At 46.7% G+C, this 17,351-nt stretch overlaps 1 protein-coding gene across 1 annotated transcript in view; it reads right to left on the bottom strand.

The window, feature by feature from the left end:
• ITPR1 (inositol 1,4,5-trisphosphate receptor type 1) overlaps positions 1 to 17,351 on the bottom strand; it is a 360,426-nt gene that overhangs the window by 161,272 nt on the left and 181,803 nt on the right. Inside the window, exons 22-29 of the mRNA XM_055414365.2 lie at positions 16,880 to 17,033; positions 14,931 to 15,118; positions 11,385 to 11,523; positions 10,652 to 10,710; positions 7,888 to 8,049; positions 7,602 to 7,772; positions 6,880 to 6,945; positions 5,304 to 5,441 (exon numbers count right to left, since the gene is read on the bottom strand). Of these exons, the coding sequence (XP_055270340.1) occupies positions 5,304 to 5,441; positions 6,880 to 6,945; positions 7,602 to 7,772; positions 7,888 to 8,049; positions 10,652 to 10,710; positions 11,385 to 11,523; positions 14,931 to 15,118; positions 16,880 to 17,033 (1,077 nt within the window). The remainder of the gene's footprint in view (positions 1 to 5,303; positions 5,442 to 6,879; positions 6,946 to 7,601; positions 7,773 to 7,887; positions 8,050 to 10,651; positions 10,711 to 11,384; positions 11,524 to 14,930; positions 15,119 to 16,879; positions 17,034 to 17,351) is intronic.

Raw genomic sequence — 17,351 nt, 5'->3', positions numbered from 1 at the left:
TTGCAGCCCACCAGGCTCCTCCATCCATGGGATTTTCCAGGCAAGAGTACTGGAGTGGGGTGCCATTGGGCAGTCAAAAGGAATGATTTTATCATGGAAAAAGAACATAGAGAATGAAAGCTAAGAGGAAGTCTCTGAGATCCCACTGTCTAGCAATTGCTGAAATTTCTAAACCCCCTACTTCTGAAAATACATGTGGACAACAGAGCAGAGGCCAACTTCATCACTGGCTATAAGCACATCTCCCAGCTCTCAGGCACACATTTTCAAGTTGCCTTAACCTATGGACACCCTAAATTCTGGCAGCAGTTAACATAGCAAAGTGGAATTCTAGATTCTAAGTTGGGGCAAATGTACCTGCCCTGACTCCTTTCCCCGTCACCTGACACATGATTTAACCAAAGACTTAGCTTTCCTACTTACACAATCAGGATAATGTGTGTCTCAAGCATTTCACATGGCTGATTACGAGATTCTCATGTCATGTATCAAAACACATACTCAGTAAGCAACTGGGATACACTGTACAACACAGGCAAGGATAGCTATTATATTCCATTAAAAGTTATTGCAAGATAATCTGTAAAGATACCAAATCCTTTTGCTGTACCCCTGAAACTAATATTGTAAATCAACTACACTTCAAAAAAATACATTCGATATTTGTAAAGAGTTAGATGCCTATATTAATCCTAAAGGAATCAACCCTGAATACTCATTGGAAGGACTGATGCTGAAACTGAAGCTCCAAAACTTTGGCCACCTGATGCGAAGAACAGACTCACTGGAAAAGATCCTGATGCTGGGAGAGACTGAAGGCAGGAGGAGACAGAGAACCAGATGACTGGATGGCATCACTGACTCAACAGACATGAGTTTGAGCAAACTCTGGGGAATGGTGATGGACAGGGAAGCCTGGTGTGCTGCAATTCATGGAGTCGCAAAAGTCAGACATGACTGAGCAATTGAGCAACAGCAGCAACAACAAAAATGGCCTATGACAAGACAATTATATAAAACCTCTTGGGACGTCCCTGGTGGTCCAACAGCTAAAACTCCAAGCTCCCAATGCAGGGGGCCCAGGTGTGACCCTGGTCAGGGAACTAGATCCCAAATGCAGCAACTAAAGAACCTGCATGCTGCCATGAAGACTGGAGATCCCATGTGCTGTACTTAAGGTCCAGTGAAATCAAATAAATAGACATTTAAAAACAAAGAAACCTCTTGCTACTTTCAGTTCAGTTACTCAGTTGTGTCTGACTCTTTGTGACCTCATGGCCTGCAACACGCCAGGCCTCCTGTCCACCACCAACTCCCGGCATGCCAGGCCGCCCTGTCCATCACCAACTCCCAGAGTTTACCCAAATTCTTGTCCATTGAGTTGGTGATGCCATCCAACCATCTCATCTTCTGTTGTCCCCTTCTCCTCCCGCCCTCAATCTTTCCCAGCATCAGGGTCTTTTCAAACGAGTCAGCTCTTCACATCAGGTAGCCAAAGTATTAGAGTTTCAGCTTCAACATCAGTCCTTCCAATGAACACCCAGGACTGATCTCCTTGCAGTCCAAGGGACTCTCAAGAGTCTTCTCCAACACCACAGTTCAAAAGCATCAATTCTTTGGCACTCAGCTTTCTTTACGGTCCAACTCTCACATCCATACATGACCACTGGAAAAACCATAGCCTTGACTAAACGGACCTTTGTTGGCAAAGTAATGTCTCTGCTTTTTAATATGCTATCTAGGTTGGTCATAACTTTCCTTCCAAGGAGTAAGTGTACTACTTGCTACTTTCAGTTCAGTTCAGTGGCTCAGTCGTGTCCGACTCTTCGCGACCCCATGAACCACAGCACACCAGGCCTCCCTGTCCATCACCAACTCCCGGAGTTCACTCAAAGTCATGTCCATCGAGTAGGTGATGCCATCCAGTCATCTCATTCTCTGTCGTCCCCGTCTCCTCCTACCCTCAATCGCTCCCAGCATCAGAGTCTTTTCCAGTGAGTCAACTCGTCGCATGAGGTGGCCAAAATATTAGAGTTTCAGCTTTAGCATAAGTCCTTACAGTTCTAAACAGAAATTTTTGTTTTTAAAAGAGTGAAAACAAAAGAGGCCTCCCCAAGTGGAAATCACCCCTCATATTCGTAGAGCCCGCCGCATCTTCCTCGGTGGCCTCGTTTCAGAGACAGAGTGCCACAGTTGGGAATGCAGCCCTGACGCCAGGCTGCGTGGCCCTTAGGCCAGACGAACAACTTCTGAGCTGTGTGACCTTGGGCAAGGGACTGCACCTTTCGGTTTCCTCATCTGTAACAAGGAGCTGATGAAGCACACGCTTCCTATTGTGGTTATGAAGATTAAATGAGAAAATTCATGTCAAGTGCTTAGATCATGATGACTCATTAAATGTTAGCTGCTGTTACTGGTCTAGACTAAGGGTCAGCAAACTTTTTTCTTAGAGGTCCAGATATACACTTCAGGGCTTTATGGATCAAAAAGCAAAATAGAGGACATTATGCACAAACCTATATAACCCCTAAAAATTTAACTATTCAAAACATACATATGTGTACTATGGATGATTCATGTTGATGTTTGGCAGAAAACAACGCAATACTGTAAAGCAATTATCCTTCAGTTAAAAATAAAGTTGAAAACAACACAAAACAAAACATAGCAACCATTCTTGTCTCCAGCGCTATATAAAAACAGGCGGTAGGCTGGAGGTGATCCATGTCTGCAGTCTGCCCACTCTGATCTAGACCCCAGCCTTGTGAGAAAATAGAACACTTCTGCCAGGAACACTGATGGAAGGAACCCAGACTCCCAGGGTGACAACTGAACAAAGCAGGAGATTTAAAGAGGACCCTGATAGCAAGTCTCAGAACAACAGGGCAGGTATTACATCTGTCTCTCATTTATAGAGAGAGGGGCAAAGTTTCTAAGCTCTAAGAAATCAGAGGGTCTGGGACAGAGAGACACCACAGCAACCGTGAACCACTGTGCATTCTTCCCCTTCTTCGCCTACTAAAGGAGTCGGCTGGCAGACAAGCTAACTAAAAGCTTCTGCCCTTCAAAGCAGATTTTTACAGGGCAAGGAGCTCATAAAGACATAACACGAACTTACCTGTTAGTAAGAGTCCCTCCGCTGTTCTTACACAATGGGATGGCTGTATCCATCCAAAAACCAGACAAAGTATACACACACACAATGTTCCGCCTTTGAGTCACCAATTCCAGCTGAATCTGGTTCCTATAGATCCCTCCAACACTGCTCTGAGAATGAATGTCTCTCATTAAGGAAACAGGTTACTATGAGGCAAAGCCAAGGCCAGCAACCTTTCTCCTGACATTCTTCACACAGAGGTAGACAAATCCACTTGCTGGTTTGAGTCCAAACATCGGCCAAGTTTGGATGACACCCATATCCATCTATATTAATTCCAAGTGACTGAAGTACGTGATCTATTGAAGGGGTTAAACTTGTACTTTTATTTGTGGCTGGTGAAAAGCCTGACCCATTGGATTTACACAGACCCTGTGACTAAGGAGACGGCCTTGGGAGGGAACTTCCTAAGGTGCGGGGTAGCGGGTAAAGGTGAGGAGCAGGTTGTGGGGAAGGTGAGCTGTCCAAGGGCCAGGCTCCCACAGATGAGCTGAGCAGGCTCTGCTATGTGCAGCTGGGCCTTCCAGACAAGTTACTAAACCTCTCTGGCTCCAGTCCTCTCATCTAAAACGGGGCACCTATCTCCCCTGGATGTCCTGAGGATTAAATGAGAAAATAATGTAAAAGCCTCAGCACAGGGCCTGGCACCCAGCAAGCGGTGGGCAGGGAACCTCCTTCAGGTGACTCTTCACTAGGGAGCCTCTGGGAGTCAGTGGGGAATTCAACAGCCCAGTACCTAAGTCTCAACTCTAAACCTCCCCAGCCTCAGTCCCCTCATCCATCAAGTGGCAACACCATGAGCGCCACACCAGGTTTTAGAAGCCTGAATGAATGCTTTCATTTTGTTCTACTGAACACTGTTATTCTTTGTATTTATTTCTTATTATTTTTTAGCCATACTACACTGCATGGCTTCCCTGGTGGCTCAGAGGTTAAAGCGTCTGCCTGCAATGCGGGAGACCTGGGTTCGATCCCTGGGTCAGGAAGATACCCTGGAGAAGGAAATGGCAACCCACTCCAGTATTCTTGCCTGGAGAATCCCATGGACGGAGGAGCCTGGTGGGCTACAGTCCATGGGTTCGCAGAGTCGGACACGACTGAGCGACTTAACTTTCAACTTTCACACTGCATGTAGGATCTTAATTTCCCAGCTAGAGACTGAACTCATGCTCCCCAGAGTGAAAGAACAGAGTCCTCCTAACCACTGGACCTCCAAGGAAGTCCCAAATGAATGCTTTTAGAAGTGCCCTGTCCGGTTACACAATGTGAATGCTATCCTCCTTCCCTCCATCCCATCACTAGCAATGCCAAACGCTAACACGAAAAATGAGAGATGCAGCTTAATTTCCATCAACAGAAAAGAAGACAGACTGAGCAGAATCCAACAGATCGAACTTAACCAGCTGAACGCACACAGGGAGGACTTCGAGTGGGCAAGTCCCATGTCCTCACAGGCATTTAATAGCTCGCAGAGCTTCCATGGCTGAGTAACAAGGCAGCAAACTGTACGGCATGTATTTATTAAGCTTTGCTGATCCAGTATCTTTTATGTGGGAGGACAGCTTTCTCTGGTTCTCTTGAACTCACCAGTTCATCCCCCTGCTCTGAAAGCAGAAAACTGTAGTCCCTGTGATTGTGGGGGGTTCATAATTTATCTCTTACGCTAATTTGATTTCATAATCATACATGTGATCTGGGGGAGTTACTGATGGCCATGTCACAAGCTCTTCTAAAACACAGTGGATTCAAAACAATAAACAGCTTCTACAACTCTTTAAAAAAAGGAAAACAAGTATACAGTACAAGTCCACGTGCAGAGACAGCTCTGTCCACCGGATCTTTGTACTCAGACCAAGCTGCCCCCATCCGGCCTGGCAGGGGAGTGAGGAGAGAACAAACAGACTCCTCCTTCTTGATAGAGTTCTAAAAGTGGAGGGAGGCTATGGGGGGGTTTCACTGAATTTCTAGGATGCTCTGTTTGTTTCATGTCAATTACCTAAGATTGCTTCACAGTGACAGTCATCACATATCAGCTTCATTTCTTCACCAACCGTTCCCAAGTGTGAAGGGTTTGGGGAAACCCAGGAACCTGCCCCCTTGGAGCAGCAGCTGTGGGGTCGGGCTGCAGGGAGGGGGCGATGCCCACCTTCTCGTAGGGGATCTGTAGCAGCTCCAGCACCACAGCATGGGCACCCATGTTCCGGAGCAAGCGCTGTTGCTGCTTCCTGCTCTTCCGCACGGATGCGCTCTCCTGAACACAGAGTTTGCTGAGTCGGATCAAAATCTGGTAGGAAGAAAGATCAAAGTTTCTTGTCAACCCACATCTCTGTTCTGAGGATCTAACCTACAGCCTGGCCACTGCAGTTCCTGATACCTCATTGTGTACATAGAATTTGCTAAGAGAATAGATCTTAAGCATTCTTACCTCCCCCTACCATCCTCCAACAGTTACTTCTGTGAGTGATGGATGTGTTAATTAATTGTGGTAATGATTTCACTATGTATATATCAAATTATCACATTGTCAAGTATATTATAATTTTGTCAATTATACCTCAAAGTTTAAAAAAAAAAAAAGTTGTAAGAAACAAAAATCAATCTCAGAAAAGTAGGAAGCATAGTTGGAAGAAAGATTGCCAGGGGATGGTGTGGGCAGGAAGGTAAAAGGGATCAAAATCCATAAGAACATAATAAGAGGGAAAGTTCTCTAACTTGTAGGATCCTTACTGATTATATTGAACCAAATCCACATATGACTAAGAACAAGTCTTCCAGATTAACGACTGGATTATGGCTCCATCAGCAAGTGGGATGGTTTCAGGTATCCTAAAATGGTATGGGCGCTTCCCTGTTGGTTCAGTGGTAAAGAATCTGCCTGCCACTGCAGGAGGCACAGGTTCAGTCCCTGGTCCGGGAAGATCCCCTAGAGAAGAAAATGGCAACACACCCCAGTGTTCTTGCTGGGAAAATCCCATGGACAGAGGAGCCTGGTGGGCTACAGTCCATGGGATTGCAAAAGAGCTGGACATGACTTAGCCACTAAACAACAACAACAAAAAATGTATGACTCAGCATCACTGCCGAAAACTTGGGAAGAATTTGTTCCGGGGTAAACAAACAAACAAACACCAAGCTTCCAACCTCTCAACTTTGAATCATCCTATGCAAAGATTTCTAAAGAATGAGACTCTGTGGGAGAAGGTGAGGGTGGGATGATTTGGGAGAATGGCATTGAAACATGTATATTATCATATGTGAAACGAATCGCCAATTCAGGGTCGATACATGTTACAGGATGCTCGGGGCTGGTGTGCGGGGATGACCCAGAGGGAGGATAAGGGAAGGAGGAAGGTGGGAGGGGGGTTAGGGAGGGGGAACTCATGTCCACCCGGGGCAGATTCATGTCAATGTATGGCAAAACCAATATAATATTGTAAAATAATTAGCCTCCAATAAAAAAAAAAAAGAACTACGGTTCTCATTGGTGATACTAAGTGTCAGCAACCAGGATAAATCATTGATAATTTTACCACTTAACTCTTCCTTCAACTGTAAACCTTCAGAAGTATAGGTGCTGGCGGCCCCCACACAAGGCGAGGAAACTGAGGCCACACACGTGATGTGAACTGAGACCCGACACTGAGGCTGATGCACGTGACCTCAGCGGTCCTCCTCTCCATTGAACTCCCCACCATGGGAAAGGCTCAGGGGAGGGCACGTACCTCTTTGACCACCCTGTAGTTGTAGCTGCTGGTGCTCTCATGCTGCTGTGACTTGTTATTCCCCTCCTAGGAACCAAAACAAACGTGACTGGGGTTTGCACAACGCTTGCGTTCCTGCCCATTTGTTGGGGTTAGATCACAGTCTCGGAAGGAACAGGAATTTTGCAGGGTTTTCCAGCCATCATGGGGCTTCCCAGGGGGCGCGAGTGGTAAAGAATACTCCTACCAATTCAGGAGATGCAAGAAACATGGGTTTGATCCCTGGGTGGGAAGATCCCCTGGAGGAGGGCATGGCAACCCACTCCAGTATTCGTGCCTAGAGAATCCCATGGACAGAGGAGCCTGGTGGGCAGCAGTCCATAAGGTCGCAGAGAGTCAGGCGCGACTGAGCACTAGCACTGGCCAGCTGCCATGCCAGGTTTATGCCCGAGTCAATCACTTGCTCATACTCAGCTCCCTGTGATGGACGTTATTTCACTGATTGGGAAAGGATGGTGGGCCAGGCATAGCTGGAGAACAGGTTCTTTCCCAGGTTGAGTCTGCAAGGGGCACCTGGTGCTGCACTTCCTGGGAGATTGGCTATCACCCTGGTAACAAGCAGATCTCTTGAGATCCCAGCCCATCCTAGCATCTGCATTTTTACCTAAAACCAGAGGAGGACGTTCACTTGTTCCCAGGAGCCCACGCACCTCCTCCAGCAACCTAACTTGCGTGTCACCCACCTCTGTCTTCTTATGTTCGTTTTCCCCAGATGCGCCGTCCATGGCCTCGTCGGGGCCCTGCCCTTTGTACACCCAGAGCTCTGACTTCTCCACGATGGATCTCAACTGGTCCAGGTCTTGTTTGATCTGCTTGTAGTTGTCGACATCTTGGCTGGTAACGAGTAGCTGCACCTGAACGAATGCAGTCGACCAGTGGCACTCAACACCCTCTCAGACAGATGACGATGCCACCACCAGGAACACACATACGCACACGTGTGCGCGCACACACGGCCACCCAAGCTACCTGTTTGAAGGCCTGGAGGACCTCCTGTCTCTGACTGAAGTGCCGAAAGAGGAGCTGTAGGGCCCCCGACACCAGGGGTGGGTAGTCGTGCATGGTCAAGTGCAGCAGGACTCGGAGGAAAGTTCTGCCACCGTGGTCATCCAAGTCCAGCGGGGTGTTCTCCTCACTGAGGGGACAGGTCACGTGAGCCACAGACGCCCCCACCCGCACCCGTGGGTGCAGACCCTCCTTACTTAGTGAGATCCCCAACTCTACGGCCGACCTCAGCGGATCTGGCTATTAAATAACTCCTTTAACAACACCATCTTGTTTCACCTTCAACTGCATTCTGAGGGGAGGGGACAGTTAAGGTGTCACAGCTGCCAAATGTTTAACCAAAGTCCCTACCTTCCCACAGTGACAGGCCTGGCTTTGCAATCACTCTCCCACCAAGTGTTCTGCGGCTGGGCTACCCCCGCGATTTCAGAGCCGCACACAGCTGTTTCTTTCGAGTTACTAGTTTGTTTTTTATTTAAGAATGCTAGTGCCAAGAAACCATCTGTGGTGGAGGGCCAGGTTTGCGAGGTCTAGCCTGTACCATACCCCCGATCGCACACTTGGATGGGGTCACAGGGTCCAACAAATGTGTGTGCTCAGTTGTGTCCAACTCTTTGCGACCCTATGGACTGTAACCTGCCAGGCTCCTTTGTCCATGAGATTCTCCAGGCAAGAATACTGGAGTGGGTTGCCGTTCCCTTCTCCAGGGGGTCTTCACCACCCCCAGGGATCGAACCTGCCTCGTGCATCTCCTGCATTGGCAGGCAAATTCTTTACCACTGCACCAGCTGAAAAAAGGGGAAATCACTAGACCCTTCAGGTATGGTGGTGGTTTAGTCGCTAAGTCGTATTTGACTCTTGCAACCCCATAGACTGTAGCCCGCCAGGCTCCTCTGTCCATGTGATTTTCCAGGCAAGAGTGCTGGAGTGGGGTGCCATTGCCTTCTCCTTCTAGCTTCCTAGCTGGGGTTAATCAGTATACTATCAAGGCTTCTCCCAAAATCTACGCTACATTGATTGTGTGCTACTCACACAACCAAAAATTTAATACGCAAGTCCTGGAGCTAATGACAGGCCACCGCGAACCTGAGCACGGCCACTCCGTTTCCGTGCCTGTATTGTGTTTACGATCAAATGAAGGTCAAATGCTGAGACCTTCATGGCTTCAGACCAGCAAGGGAGGCAAAGATAGGACTTAGTGCATAAATCCTCTGTTCGTGCTATGCGCTCCAGAAAGGTGTGAAGCAGCTTTCATAGCCCTTCAACACCAGGAAAGCAGTAGACAGCCAAGACACCACCCAGCAGACTAAAGTGGCACCAGGCAAAACTCAAAACTCCCCGAGTCTCGGAACAGCAATCTCTTCCATAGAGTAAATAATGTTGCTGATTCAAATTTCACAGGTTTTACATTAAGCGCTAAGACAGTGAACATCAGTTCACCCTCTCTGGTCTGAGCACCCTTGTGTAGGCTCCTCCCACACTGACACTGGACTCAGCCAGGCGATCTGCTTGGACCAATAGGACATTAGCAACATGATGCAAGCAGAGGCTTGCTTAGTGCTTGTACACTGTTGATCTAGCCTCCTGGGGCCTTTACACATACAGCCAGTTACCAAGCTATGCAGAAGCCCCAAATATCCATGTGCAGAGAGAGAGAGAGAGAAGTCCCAGCCTTAAAGGTATCACCTCCAAGGAGCCAGAAATGCAAAGAAAGCAACATGGATGTGCCAACCCCAATCACTAGCTACTGTGGTTGCATGACAGACCCAACAGTGATCAGCAGAAGAACCATCTAGCTGAGCCCCAGTCAACCACAGAGTTGTAAGAGGCAACAAAATGACTGTTTTAATCCATTTTTCTTTAGCTGTCCTGGGTCTCTGTTATCGCGTGGAGCATGGCTCTCATGCTCCAGAGAGTGGACTTCAGTAGCTGCAGCACATGGGCTTAGATGCCCCGTGATACGTGGACTCTCCCCCGACCAGGTATCGAACCTGCAACCCCTGCACTGACAGATGGATTCTTAACCACTGGACCAGCAGGGAAGTCCTTAATCCATTAAGTTTTGATTGTCAAAAGCATTTGCCGAAGCAAATGTGTATATACCAAGAGTTATACATACAGGGTGTTTATACCAAGTGTGCAGGTGTTTGAGCCTTATAGGTATTTGAGTCTCCTAATGATGGACAGGGAGGCCTGGCGTGCTGTGATTCATGGGGTCGCAAAGAGTCAGACACGACTGAGTGACTGAACTGAATGATGTTTTCAGTCAACAATGAGCAATCTCATCTTTTAGGAAAGGGTTCACACAGTAATTTCAGGTCACAGACAATGAAAGAACTGCATGCCTGGTTTTATTCTTGTTGCTGCTTGGCTTCTCAAGAGCTTGGGGGTGACTGCAGCCCAGCAGCACCGATGAGCATGCGCTCTGCACTCTGTTTTGAGCCCCCTCTTTCTTTCAGCTCCATTTCCTCACCATTTAAAAAAGTCTTGTAATGTGTTTCCTCTGGGAAACCTCCTTCAATTCTTTCTACTGTTGGCAGGAAACACACATACATGAAGCCAACTAAGATCACTCTGACCTGAGTTCTAGAAGTTATAAAGTGAGCAGGCAAACCACCTAAACCCAGGGACTAAACCTTTCTGAGTCCAAAGAGAAGTCTTTGAGAGCTAATAGAGAGGAGCCTCCTCCATCTCAGAACCACCTACAAAAGAGACACTGAAAATATACTTTCCTTCCTCCGAAGATGCCCTCAGCTTGTTCTTCAATGTGTTCGAAGTCAAGAGCACCTGAAGAGTTAGAGAGATCAGAACTTCAGATGCAGGAAGGTATGAAAACGTGCAGCCTGTGAACTGCCCCCACTCCCCGCCCCAAACAACCTTGCCTCTGCTCATGGATTAACCTCAAGTTCTCCAGTATCTTTTATTGCAAAGCTCTGAAGCCAGGTCAACCTGAAACACACTGTCCACTGGCTCTAGGTTTCTGCTCAGTGCATGACCCCTTGTGAGAGGCACTACCTCCTTCCAAGGAGGCTCAGACCTTGCTAGGTGGGTTTATTTCTACTACTACCTTTCTCTTACCCATCACCACTATATCCTGGGCAGGGAAAAACTTCTACCCAGAGTAAAAGTTGCTAGTGGACAGTCAATTTTCTGGGAGAATTTTGTTTTGGGGTGTTGCTTTTTCCCGGTATTTCACACACCCATAACATCAGAACCCTCAGCTGTCTCACGAATGAAACACTCAAAGATGCAAGAAATGAGGTCTGCTCCAGAAGGAGTCTGGACTCTGGCAATTATTCATTTGCCCCAAATGGGTAACTCCCAGGATGCCATTTTAAAATATCATCACCTTCAAATATATTCACATTTTATCCTTGTCCTAAACATACTCTCCGGACTTTCAGCTTTCAGCAGACCCGGGTCCCCTTTGACGGCAGAAATCCCGTCCTGGCATCGCTCACCTGGCACGTTACTTGGTCCTTCTTGGCTGCTGTTTCCAGAGGATGTTTCTGAAGTCTGGGAATTGCTTTCATCAAACTCCCGCTTAAATATACACAGGAGGCAGGAGATCCTATAATCCAACCTCACATTCAAAATAAACTAGAGATTCAAGTGGAAATGGAAACAGATTGGTTACATTAGCATGCCACCTGGAACAGCCCAGCCAAACCGCCGCACTCTGGCCGCGCCTGGCATCTGCTGCGTCAATTACCTTAAACACTAAGTGAGCCAAATACTTGGCTTAAGATTTCAACAGTCTTCAAAGACTTGCATGGGATATATCAATTCTGCCTGCAGCACCTTAAGCTTCTAGTAAAAGCTTCAGCATCCTGGCAATTAATTTAACAATCAGAACAATAAATCACTCACTCCCCACTCCATCCTCAATAAAACATTACTTTATTTCAGCAAGTATCGAATGCCGACGCTGAGCCTTAAGAAGGGCAAAGTTGGCTGCTTTTAAGTGAACTGACAGAGAAAAATGCGTTTTCAGTACTGAGAATTAGCTTGGCTCTTGATTTTCTATGAATGATTGTTTTCTTTGATGTAGAAGCAAACTCTTGGGCTCCCTCTTCTTTCACTCCCCGTGTTCCCTCCCCATCCGCTCCAACACAAGAATGCTTTTTCCATGACTGTGGCTGAAGCCAAAAAAGAAAGATCAGTCAACCACTGGGAACTGTAAAAGGACCTTACCACCAGTCTCTTCTCTATCTCTGCCCCGCCCTCCTGGTGAGTTGACCCAATCCTGGGACTGTGGTTGGTCACCTCTTCGAGATTGCAATAGATTCTTGGTTTATCTTCCAGGTTTTTTTTTTCCCCGCTGCACCATGAAGTTTATGGAATTCTAGTCCCTGACCAAGGATCGAACCCAGGCCCTCAGCAGTGAAAGCACGGGGTCTTAACCACTGGACCACGAGGGAAGTGCCTATCTTTCAAACTCTTGGTCTGACTACTGGGCATCCCCTTCAGTGTCCTCCCAGAGTCTCAAACTCACGACTGTACCAAACTAACAGTGTTCATTCTGCCTGGCTCCTCTCACCCTCAGTCCATCTCAGGACCTTCCTTGACACACACACATCTCATCAATGACTAAGCCCTGCTGGCTCTGCCTCTGCCACTCCTCATGGGTCTCTCCCCTGCTGGATTTTGCCCCGCTCACAGCCTCTCTCTCCCACCTCAGTCATCACACTACCAAACTTACCAGATCTACATCCCAAAGGTATTTCTTCTTAGGTTAGCTCCCCGCTTGAAAACTGTCAAATGCTCCCCCAGAATCAAGTCCTAACACTTCAGGCACCCGAAGTTTTCCACAGTCTGCCTTTCCAACCTCATTTCTGATAACTTCCCTTCAGCACATGCCATGCCCCTGCCCAAGGAAAAGGGCTTACTGACCTGGAGCAATGACGCTCTGGCTCAACCTACTCCACCCACCTGAGAACAGCCCCTTGTTTCTACACAACACCTGTCCACAGCTAAAGGCTCAGATGAAATCTTACCTCCTCTTTAAAATCTCCTCTGGTCCTTACTGAATGGGATCACCGGGCCCACCTGTATCTCAGGAGAACATTTTTCTCATGGCTTTATTTCCATATACACACAGCTTCATCACACGTCCTTTTCCTATTGAACACCCTGAAGACAGAGCCCCTGTCCAAACTGTCTGTGCGTTCCTCATACAGCCCCTCATCTAGCCAGGCAAAGTGCCTTGCATACAGTAGATCAGTAAGTATCTGCTGCAAGAATCCATCAGTTAAATGTTCTCAGATTATTATAATAATCACTATAGTGAGGAGACCTCAAGATGTAACCAATTTTCACATCGCATCAATTCTGATAAACACACATGATATCCACATACTTGGGACCTATAAGCCATGGCCTGAAATCCTTGAAATCTTTCTCTACTTTTGCTCAGACATAAATTCAATGAGTTTCCTGTACTTAAAATATTCTTTATTGATTTCAGTAATTATTTTGAGGAGTACCACTGATGCTTTCAAACCATCAGTTAACTGTGATTTTAGAATTTTTAAAAATCCTTCCATCTGTAAACATGCATATTTCTCTCCTCCATCTCAACTCCTCATCTCGTCCATCCCTTCTGGGGTTGAGATCAGGCAGTGTGGGATAAAAGAGAAAGATGACTACAGTGTTCTTTTCATTAAGAAGCAGCTAATTTTGTTAATGAATTAAAAACTCCCAGGGAGCAGAAAGAGGAAATCATAATTTGTTGGAAGGCTGGAAGGTTCGCATAGGAAGCAGAGGGCTCCTATCCCCTCTTCCCTAGGCCAGGACTTTGCTTCTACAATTATCCTCTCTCCTCGTTTTCAGTAAGTCCCCCCTCTCAACGTGATGACTTCCATTCAGCATACAATCTTGCTGATATCCCTTAACTTAAATATGAGCAACAAACACCTTGTAGCCCTCCCCCCGACACTTTTCTTTGTGCATCTTTACAGCAAATCCACTCAAAACAATTTTATGCCCTGACTTCCCACTTCATCTTCTCCTGTCCCTTCTTGACCTTGACCTGCTCCCAGACTTGCCAACTGTGCTTCCACCTCAGGTCTCTGCATTTATTGTTCCCTCTCAGAGTCTCAGAGACTCTTTCCCTAAATATGAGGTCCCTCACTGCTCTCTGAATGGGAAGACCTTCTATGACAATCTCATCAAAACATGTACCCCAAGGACCTCCAAACAGTCTTGACTCTCTTTTATATTTTAACATCCTTGGTATATACATTTTTATATGCCTGTGTGTTTGTGTGTGCTAAGTTGCTTCAGTCGTGTCTGAGTCTTTGTGACCATTTAGACTATAACCCACCAGTTATAGTCTCTGTCCATGGGATTCTCCAGGCAAGAATACTGGAGTGAGTTGCCATGCCCTCCTCCAGGGGATCTTCCCGACCCAGGGATTGAACCCACATCTCTTTGTCTCCTGCTTTGGCAGACAAGGATTCTTTACCACTAGTGCCACCTGGGAAGCCCTTATACGCCTATGCCCCATATCAAAATGTAAGCATGAATGATTTTGTTCATTGCTGGATTTTTAGTGCTTAAAAGTACTTGGCATGGAATCAGTATCAATAAGTATTCGTTGAATATATGAATGGATGAGGGAGGGAGAAAGGGAGGGATTGAGGGAGGAGTTACAAACTTTATGGAACTTTGAACTGAGTTATGAACAAAAAGCAGGGATCTCAGCTATGGACAGAGTGCGAGTGAATTCTGAGCAAATGAAAAGTATGGCTGACAACAGAGACCAGTGAGGGGAAGTGAGGGTAACTGCCGAAAGTCTGGCATGGCTGGCAGGACAGGGCATGCTGGGGACGGACAGGAGATGACAGCTGAAGCAGTAAGAGGGCCAGTTCAGAAATGGCACCCGAGGCTAAGAATCTACCTCCACTCTCTTCCCGAAAGTCTGGGGCTCCATCAAAGCAGGGACACTGCGCACAGATGCTCCCCCGTGAAGCACACTCCTGCCCCTACTTCTGGCTCATGATTACCTGGAGTATTTCAATGATCTTCAGCTTGGTGTCCATCACCATGATGTCCTCCTTCTCCGGCTCGGCCTGCTTCACGTTGCCCTCAGGGGCAGTGGCCGTGGGTGTCATGGGCAGGAAGCCGCCTCCCCGGAGCACCACCTGGGTCATCAGCTCTCCGACCCCATGGATGGACCGCATCACGTTACTGCCTAGGAAGGGCCAGGACATATCCTGCTCATGACAGAGCCTGGGAGCACACTCCGGGGCACACCTGGCCAGGGGCAGAGGCCCTTCAGGACAAGCCATTTCACATGTCTCTGTCCCATATATTCTATGACCCTGGGAACCTGATGGGTTAACACCTATCCAAAATGCAGGGCTTACTATGGAAGACAGTATGGAGATTTCTTAAAACACTAGGAATAAAACCACCATATGACCCAGCAATCCCACTCCTAGGCATATACCCTGAGGAAACCAAAATTGAAAAAGACACATGTAGCCCAATGTTCATAGAAGCACTATTTACAATAGCTAGGACATGGAAGCAACCTAGATGTCCATCAACGGATGAATGGATAAAGAAGCTGTGGTACATATACACAATGGAATATTACTCAGCCATAAAAAGGAATGCATTTGAGTCCGTTTTAAAGAGGTGGACGAACCTAGAGCCTATTATACAGAGTGAAGTAACTCAAAAGGAGAAATATAAATATCATATACTGACACATATGTATGGAATCTAGAACGATGGTACTGATGAATTTATTTGCAGGGCAGCAATGAGAAACAGACATAGAGAATAGACTTATGGACACGGGGAGAGGGGAGGAGAGGGTGAGGTGTATGGAGAGAGTAACATGGAAACTTACATCACCATATGTAAAATAGATAGCCAATAGGAATTTGCTGTATGGCTCAGGGAACTCAAACAGGGGCTCTGTGACAATCTAGATGGGTGGGATGGGGAGATAGAGGGGAGGGACGTTCGGGAGGGAGGGGATATGGGTGTACCTATGGCTGATTCTTATTGATGTTTGACATAAAACCACAAAATTCTGTGAAGCAAGTATCCTTCAATAAAAAAATAAAGCGGCAAAAAAAAATTCAGGGTTTAAGGAAGTAGGTGAAAGAGCGTGGGCTTTGAAATGGCCCAAAGGAGCAATTTTATGGGTTAAGTCACCTGCCCAGTTGTATGGCCACCCACTGCATGCCTGCTGCTGTGCGCAGAACTAGAGATACAGGAGTTAGCAAGACACATCCGGTGCTGCACCAACAGCCACCTGAGCTTGAGGGCACTGTGCCCCGTGAGGGTCACTTTATGCAACTCTAAAAGGAGAAAACACAGCTCGACTGACAGGATCAAGTGGCAAAATGACTGAGCACAGGCCCTGACAGACAGTAGGATGCAAGTAAACGTACTGTTTCTATTCCAGCTGAAGAGATCAGTTGAACACATGAGTACCTAGTATGTGTCTATTACGACACTAAAGCAGAGGAGAAAAACAAACACATCAAGGCAGAGCTTCCTACTCACAAATTGGAAACAGGATACCCAGACACAGTCTGGATTTCATTTACTCAGATACTAACATAAGCACAGAACATCATGACACATCAAGAACAGTGAATGCAAATAAGCATTCCAGCTGTGAGGCAACTTTCAAATGGTGCAGTGGAATATGCAACTTCATTTATAAATGCAAAAAATACAGCAAAGTGTTAATAATCATTGACTCTGAGTTATGGGTCCATAGGTGTCCACTCTACTATTCTTTCCACTTTTATTTATATCTGAAAATGTTCATAATGAAAAGTCAAGAAGGAAAGGACAAAGAAAGGATGTGACACCATGTGGTAATGCGACACCACGCAGGAAGCATGACAGGGGCAGGAGGAGGGCAAGCGCGTCCCCGTGTGTGGGCACCATCAGAGCCCCCTCCTCAGCTTCTCCACCCTGTTCTCACCTTTATTCTCCTCTCCCTTCGCCATCTTGCTGATGGGGAAGATTGTGGTCACGTGCACACAGTCCAATATGGCCAGGAGGATTTTGGTTAATCGGAGAAGGTCAGAGAAGTTGTAGAAACCAAAATATATGAGATTCCTAGCTAGGTTCACAACCTATTGTATTTAAAAGAGAGAGGGGGGGAGATGGATTAATTAAACAGTATCCTTCAATTCCATTTCAGGTGGACTATTTTATAAATGACTGATTCTGACCTTCTTTACCATAAGAGAAGTCATTTAATTTACTTGCAGTTTCTGATCAAATTTCATTTAGTTTCATAAGGAGAAAAAATAAGAAATGAAAAGCTGCTGATCTGTTCTGATGACTGGTGAATAAAAAACCAACCTCATCACTGGGTCTGTGTAGCTTCCCAAAGATAATAGAGGGCAAGCCAAGGTACACCCAACAAGGACACAGATAACATTGCCATG

Source organism: Moschus berezovskii, chromosome 24 (assembly GCF_049115385.1).
Source record: "Moschus berezovskii isolate FMDL1 chromosome 24, NW_MosBer_1.0, whole genome shotgun sequence".
NCBI lineage: Eukaryota > Metazoa > Chordata > Mammalia > Artiodactyla > Moschidae > Moschus > Moschus berezovskii.
Note: the sequence above shows the minus strand (reverse complement) of the source record. Positions and strands in the feature narration are given on the sequence as shown.